Genomic DNA, 7,767 nt, shown 5'->3' on the forward strand with positions numbered 1-7,767 from the left:
TTCAGAAACAGGCCCGGTTCTTTTAAGCCATGGTCAGAAAGCTGCAACAAATGCAGCTGGGGCATGAAAAAATATTTAGAGGGACACTCTGGGCTGCTGCTCTTGGCAGCATGGCCAAAATTCGCAGCCCCAGGGAAGGGACACAGGCTGGGTAGCATGCCCTGTCCCCCTCAAGGTAGGTTAGACTGTCCCCATCTCTGTTTGAAGGGTGGTTACCAGAGAAGAGGTCTGGTATGGGACAAACACTCAAAACTGTATCACTAGTTACCTGCAGTTTTCTGTTGCATTCGTCCGAACTAAGTGATAGATTAATTGAAATAAGAAGGGTTTTAGAGATCAAGAACCAGAAATGGGAGTGGTAGAAAGACTAAGGCAAGCACAGATGACTGCTTTAGTCAACAATCCAGCGGTGAGAGAAAAGTCAGTGAGGAAAACAAATCTTGGCTAGTTTTCCCATTGTGTTCCGTCTCTGAAATGGGGATAAAGCACACACACCTGAAATTTTCTAACTGAAAGCCAATGTAATTTCAAGCGAACAGCCCACTACCCATGCAAAAGCTCTTCAGGTAGTGCAACATCAAACAGGAGGCCCAGCAGCAGACAATCAGCTTAACCAAGCACCCCTTGGAGAGCAGCTCTTCAGGGAGAGCCAGCTGAGCCATAAAAACTGCTGGGGATGAATGACATCAATGCAATTTACTGGCTTTCTTCAAATAAAGACCTCAGCGTAAGGAAATGATTTAAGAGACAGATAAACTCTGCTAGAGTCATAATAAGTAAATAATAGGTTCCATTACATGTATTGGTGTATACAACTAATTCTGGATAATTAACAGAAGCATATGACAGAACAAGCTCTCCCTTTTTTTCCGAAAAACATTTTATTAACATTACTTATGAATTCATATTTAGAAAATATTGTAGGTGAAATTAATTGAAATTCAGACATGGCTCAAATACAAAACATAAAAGAAGGTGCAATAATATCACCATAGGCATAATCTACCGTAAGAAATACAATAGTGCCTCAAAAGAGGGATTACATGAGATTTGCAGAACTTCTGCTTTTCTGCTTTAACAGACACCGCATAAACAGAGATATCAAAATCCTCAGCAGATGTAATCAGTGTGGCTCCATTAAAATCAATAAAAAAATGCTGATTTATGCCATATGAGGATCTGGAATTTTCAAATTGTCAGAAATTTCAAATGTCATGGAAAAGTAATGGCTACATTTTCATTTTAATACCCGAGTAGCTTATTCATTGCCTTTGTCAGAGTGTTTATCAAAGTACACCTATTCACAATTTTCTCTTGTGGGACAAGCCAGATTTAAGTTTATATTTCTTCTAGTGTTAGGAAAGCTTCTGAAAGCCTTGACTATGAACATAACTGTAAAGGACAGTCTACTTAAATGATAGTGCCAAAATATGTAAAATGGCAGGGCAATAAACCTCTGAACACGATTTTGAAAGGCTTCTTATCTTTAGCAAGCAGAGGATGCCAAAAAAATCCATGGTAGAGCTTTAGCTTTGTACTCTCCTTAGTTATACTATGAGACGATTGATTTTTCAAATCTTAATTGATTTATAATGGGTAAAATATTCTCTCAAGGCAGTAGTAACATCCCCCCGTAAAAACATGGAAATCTAAATACCTGGCTTTGCCAACGTATTACTGCAAAGACAACAGAGCAGAAGAACCAAACTTAGGTTCATTCTTTTTCTATTAAATGCAGTTCTTTATAAAAAGTAAGTTGGAAATAAAAAGCAGTTCTGAAAGACAGAACTATGTCGGTGTATAAAACTGTGGAAACTATCTTACAAAAGAAGAAAGTGGAATCAAAAGAAGGTGTTTCGAACATCCAAGTGCACATCAGCTTTAAGACTTCGGGTTATATGTCTGAGATTTTTTAATCAGTTTTCTCATCATTTTTCTGCGGAATACATTCGCTGGCTTGTTGAGTTTTGGTTTCGGAGTCCCTGCTAAGAAAACAAAGGAAGCAGTTAGGGAAACAGTATGACAAAGCTGTTACTACTCTTTATTGTTTGGGTTTTCTTTTTCATGTTATGCTGTTTAAGCAGTTGAGCCAATAATAACAAACATATCAGAAACTCTAAAATGTGTTCTGGACACCCTATTCTCACACTCCAATGTGTCCCCCTTTGGCACTGGAGTCCTGCTTTGCTGCTCTTTTCCTGAACAAGCATCCAAGTCTTTTCTAGCCATCCTGCAGTGACAGCAGAATGCAAGTAAACACACTGCTCTATCTGAAAAAAAAAAAAAAAGAAAAAAAAAAGAAAAGAAAAAAAGAAAAAAGAAAAAAGAAAAAAGGAAAAAGAAAAAAGAAAAAAGAAAGAAAAAAAGGAAAAAAAAGAACTATTACTACATTCCTCTGAACAAGACTGGGGCAAAGTCCAAAATATAACCAGTGCTTGTGGGAGATGAAAAGGTGAAAGGGGTTTCTGCCCAGGACCGTGTTTGATGCAGAAGCAGCGAGTGGCCAAAGACAGTTGGGGTTATCTCCAGGAATGCTTACAAAGACCGCATGAAATGTGTGAATGCAGTTCAGAAAACAAGTCTTTGCAAACCTGACTGAAAATCTTATCTCTTTATGCTGTTTACCTGCACGCAGAGCCCCTGTGGCCAGTTCCCAGTCCTTTGGCTGTCACCCCAATGTATTTATTTTCTTTTCCAGTATAATTTTTTTAAAATGAAATGAATCAGAAACCTTTTCACTCCGAAAGCTATAGACCAGTTCAAACAGCAGTTGCGTATTTGCACAGGGAAGGTCAACTGAATTCAACTTGAGACTCCAAAAGGTAACAGGAAAGATGTTGGGAAGGGAATTACAGGAGCGGGAGAGAAGGAGTGGCTTAAGTTGCTTACAGATTTGCTTAATGTTGCTGTACACTCCCTAGCTATAGAAATGACTATGTATAGCACAACATTAATTAGCACTAATTATGCCCTTAACTATGGGCTTTAGTTGTACCAAGCCTTACAGAATTGTGAAATCCACAAGTTAGTGAAAAAGCTCATAACCAATCCTTTACATTTGGCTACCTGGTGCTCTAGATACGAGGCAGACAGCATTTCCTTACTTCTTTCTTCCCGAAAGAGAGTGAGGAAGCGGGAACCCCCAGGTGTGTCTGGCTGGGTGTGGGCAGGGGCAGAGCGTGGAGGCGAGACGCCGAAAAGGCAGTTTCCTTCCTCCTCTCTCTTTGCACACTGAGGCTGGAGCCTGGCCCTGCCATTTCCCAGCTAGTAATGGATGCAAATTAGATAATCATCACAAGCATCTCAGATAGACTTAGCATGCTATTAAAGACTCCCTTACGAGACTAGAATGGCAGAGACACACTCAGACTTCTCACCCACAGAAATATTACTGCCATGACTAACTGGCAGGCAGGATTTTTACTTCTGAGGACTGGGCTTGGGGTGCAATCCTTGCCCCAGCCCTGGATTTCTAGCCCAGAAATAAAAGAATCATCTCCTGACTTAAGCATTCTGACTACACATCCTAAATCCTAAAGTACTCAGGCCTTGTGCATATCTCATGTTTAAAACAGAGCTACTTTTTGACTTCTTCTGTTTTCTCCAAAGTCAACATACATGATAGATACAGCCTTAATTTTTTTCCCCCATTAGTATCAATTTTTTAAATATTGTCCTGTGACTGCTTCCTGAGTGCTCTGGGGGTCAACATATAATTATGCTTTTCTCTCTCTTATTGATTTACATATCAAATGAATTAAACTAGAGTATTAAAGCTTGCAATAGATGGTATGAACATAGGCTGCAGGTAAAAGCACAACTGTTTTGACCTACAAGTGCAGGCTGTAGCTGATTTGAATAACACCATTGAGAAAAATCAATTACCATCCCCAACCCTTCCCCCCACGGCCGCAGAAGCAGTTGACTCAGCACAACTGATGAGGCAGAAATCTTCAATAATGGGAACGGGAAATGGGAAAGGGCAGCAGGGAATCAAGGGAGGATGGTAACTGCTGAAGATGCAAAGGAAAAAAGCAAATTGATTTCACAACTCACTTTAATCCTACTTAAAAATATCTCGAAGAAAATGATACATTAATTAGTGTTCATGCTGGTACTGAACAGTCTAAAGACTGATTCCTTGTGGGCACTAGTACGTTAATTAGTCTTTTTGCATGCTGTTCTCTACACTTCATTCAAAAACAGTGTAATCACCTCGCATCAGACTCCTCTTGTCAGGAGGATTTAGTGTTGCATCTCAGTTTTCCCTGCCTTTGAAAACACACGGTCCAAAATGAAAACAGCATATACTTGTAGCAAGCCAAGGTGAGTAAAAGAACACTGTGAACACCTTTTATTTGGTTTGCTTTATCTGCTTATGACTGACAAAATACAAAAAATCTTACCTTTTCTGCAGACATTGTAGCAATCCATTTCAGTAACGAAGTTATTGGCATTTCCGCCACAGCCGGTATATTTGAACTCCTTGCATGATTTAGTCTTGGCGTCATAGTAATAGCGAGATACAGAAGAAGAACACAATCCTTCATCCTTTGGGCTGTAGCATAGCGAGGGACCAGCTTGAAAAAAGGAAGGGAAAAAAAAGGAGAGAGAGAAAGACAAATTACATAAATATCTCTATGCCTAGCTACTTAAAATTTATCCTGCAATAAATTTGGTGGCTAAACAGCTCTTGTAACATGAGCCGTTACCGACGACTTCAGAGACTTACTACATCTTATTCCTGTGAGTTATGAATTTGAGAAAGCAATAGATAGTCCCAGAAAATAGGATTACTATCCCCCAAGTGAAACTCATCAGCTTTGCCCATTTGTGGTGCCATGCATAGAACAGCTGAGACATTTACATAGTCTAGCCAGAAGTCATATTCCATATACACAGGAGTATAACAATAATGCCAGTGGAACTACCTCTGTGGAGGAAAAGGGCACTATTTTATTTATCCTTGCTATGATTTTTCCAGCAAAAAGTTCAGAACCCACCACTTACCTCACAACAATCATGTTTCATTTTACCTCAACAAAATTTTACTTTTCTTGTGGAGACCTTTTATCAATTGATTGGATGTGCAACAGAGAAACGAAAAATAGTTCAGCATTCACCAAAGAAGATGCTGACAATCTGCCATCAGCCAAAAATAACTGTCCCATCAGGCACTAATAAAGCTCAGGCAGTGACAGCTTTTATACATTCTGGAAAATCTCTCTTATTCAAAGACCCTGTCTCGCACTGGATATTAACCTGGTGTTTATGACAACACTTTGGTATAGTCACCTGCTTATAATTACTATCTCTCTTCTTTAAAGTTCATATGGAGAGGCAGTGAAGAGACACGTCAGGCCAAAAAATTTTACCAGTTGAGTTGGCAAGCGCGAAAAACCCAAGCCACCTAATACCATCTCTCAGATGAACTTCAGAAAGGCACTTCTGCTTTATAATAGGATATCACTGCCCTGAACGTGACTGCCACATGTCTCACACATCTGCCTCAACCCAGATCTCCAACGTTATTTCCCTTCAGATTACACATGTACAGCTCTCTAGAAGTCAAGAGATGAGTTAAACATAGCTGTGGGCATACTTAAGGTCACAATCTTAAACTAACACAGCATTTTGCTCTTTCAGTAACAGCTGAGACAAGTGACATGTGAAAGTCTGTAGACAATATAAAAATCTGCTTCACAGAAGTCTTCAGAAATAACGCTGTACGGGTATCCAGAGGAAAATACCAAACAAAATATCATCTTCATATTGCTTTCAAACCATCTATTTTATTAAAAAGTTTGAACAACCATTACTTTTCTCTGGAAGACAGTGGTCCACACAAGACTGCATATCTCTGAAGTTGTTGCCATTTCCATAGCAGCCACCGTAGATGAACTCCTCACACCTCATCGAGCTCAAGTTAAAGGCATATCTCTTTAGATGACTCCTGCAAGGTCCTCCATCAGCCTCCATCCGGCATAATTTGGGCACTTCTGCAACAAAAATAATTTCATCCTCTGTAAAATCAACCCTTTGCACTGCCCGTACCCAACAACATGGTAGTGTAGACAAAACACTATTGCTCCAGTCGCAGGCAAGTCCCAGCTTGTCCCACTCTTTATGAAGTGGGATAAGCTTTACAGGAAGAACCTGATGCATTAATTAGCAACTAGCTATAATGCTAAATTACATTTAGAATATTAATAGTTAAATTCTGCATGTTGCCTCTGAGACAACTTGCGCTGATTTCTCTGCATACAGTTGACATCAGTTGGAGAGTTGCTACGGGCAGGAGGGACAGGAGGGGTAGGTGCGAAGCATCCCCCAAGGAGCGCAGCTGCCCGGGTGCTCCCAAAAGCCCCCTCCAGCCCCTCTGCCACCCCAGGGACACTCCGGGGAAGACTGCCCCGTCGGGCGGCCCCCCGGGGCTGAGGAGGGGCGGCGGGGCCGGTCCCCCACACTCACTTTTGATGGTCCAGCAGTTCTTCTCGCAGTCGTCGAAGGTGAGGAAGTTGTTGGCGTTGCCGTGGCAGCCCCCGTAGTTGAACTCCTTGCAGCTCTGCGTGTACCTGTCGTAGTACCAGCGCGGCACCATGGCGCGGCAGGGGCCGTCGTCGGGGGGCAGCAGGCAGGAGCGCTGCTTCTCTGCGGGAGACACCAGCGACCGGGGCTGAAGCCACCGCGGCAGCGGAGGCGACCCCGGCCCCGCGCTGCCGCCCGCGGGGTCCCTACCTGTCAGGGTGCGGGGGGCCAGTGCCGCGCAGGCCAGCGGCAGCAGCAGGACGGGCAGCGGGAGGCGGCGGCCGGCGGCCATGTCGCGGCGGACGGGAGGAAGGGGAGGACGGGCGGGTGGCAGCGGGGTCCCGGCAGCGAGCGGAGCTGCTCGGCCCGACGGCAGCGCTTTATAAGAGCCGACGGTTTCCCCGGGCCGCCTCCCTCCTTGCGCATGTGGTGGGAGGGGAAGGTCTGATTCAGCGGGGCAGCAGGTCCCCGCTGACCTGGCCGTCAGCGGGGCGCGGCGGGGCTGCACGCCTGCCTGAGCCCGGGCGCCGGGGGGCGCGGGACAACCCCCGCCCCGCCGCCGTCGGGGGTCCCACGGCCGCCGGGGGGAGCAGCCGGGGCCGGCTGGGGGCGCCGCGGGGGATGGCTCGCCGTCGGGCTGCGCCGCCCACGGCGGAGGGGTCTCCGTCGGCGGGCTGCAGGGAGCTGCACGGGGTCCACGGCTGGCCCGTTCCCCCCCTCTCCCCCCCCCCCCCCCCCCGCCCCACCCTTCCCCGCACGTTACGGGATGATGCTCGAAGAGCATTTCCTGTTAATCACGGCGAAATCCCGGACGGGTCACTTAGCGAAAGTCCTCTCCCCCCTCTCCCCCCTGGCGGCCGCTCCCTGTTCGGGGGCTGCGGGCAGAGGGCGGCAGGGCGCCGAACACCAGGCAGGGGAGCCCCCGCCGGGTCCCGATCCCGCCGGGTCGAGCACGGGCCGCTTAGCGAGTGCCGCTAGAGACAGCACCGATAAACCCGGGTTACTGGTTTGTGTATAACGCTAATGAACTTGAGAAAACCGAGGCACCGTCAGGGGGCTTGGACTCCGGGGAAACCCGAGGGGCCGAATGGATGAAAGCTCTGCTTACTTCAGGGAGCTGGATTCCAGAAAATACCATGACTTGTTCTGTAAATTTTAACCCCACCGGGCAATCCGGAGTGATCTGGGGGAGGAGGGGGTGAGCAGCATACTTTCCCTCTCTAATCTATTAGAGCCATT

General features: G+C 45.5%; 1 protein-coding gene across 1 annotated transcript; it reads right to left on the reverse strand.

The window, feature by feature from the left end:
• Positions 1 to 883: 883 nt before the first annotated feature.
• TFPI2 (tissue factor pathway inhibitor 2) lies at positions 884 to 7,027 on the reverse strand. Its single transcript, XM_063323887.1, has 5 exons — positions 6,739 to 7,027; positions 6,472 to 6,651; positions 5,820 to 5,999; positions 4,407 to 4,580; positions 884 to 1,985 (listed from the first exon to the last, which is right to left on the reverse strand). Exons 1-5 carry the CDS (start codon positions 6,818 to 6,820, stop codon positions 1,882 to 1,884), a joined length of 720 nt encoding a protein of 239 aa, XP_063179957.1. The 5' UTR covers positions 6,821 to 7,027; the 3' UTR covers positions 884 to 1,881.
• Between the last annotated feature and the right edge of the window lie 740 nt (positions 7,028 to 7,767).

This window comes from Chroicocephalus ridibundus, chromosome 2 (genome assembly GCF_963924245.1).
Source record: "Chroicocephalus ridibundus chromosome 2, bChrRid1.1, whole genome shotgun sequence".
Lineage (NCBI taxonomy): Eukaryota > Metazoa > Chordata > Aves > Charadriiformes > Laridae > Chroicocephalus > Chroicocephalus ridibundus.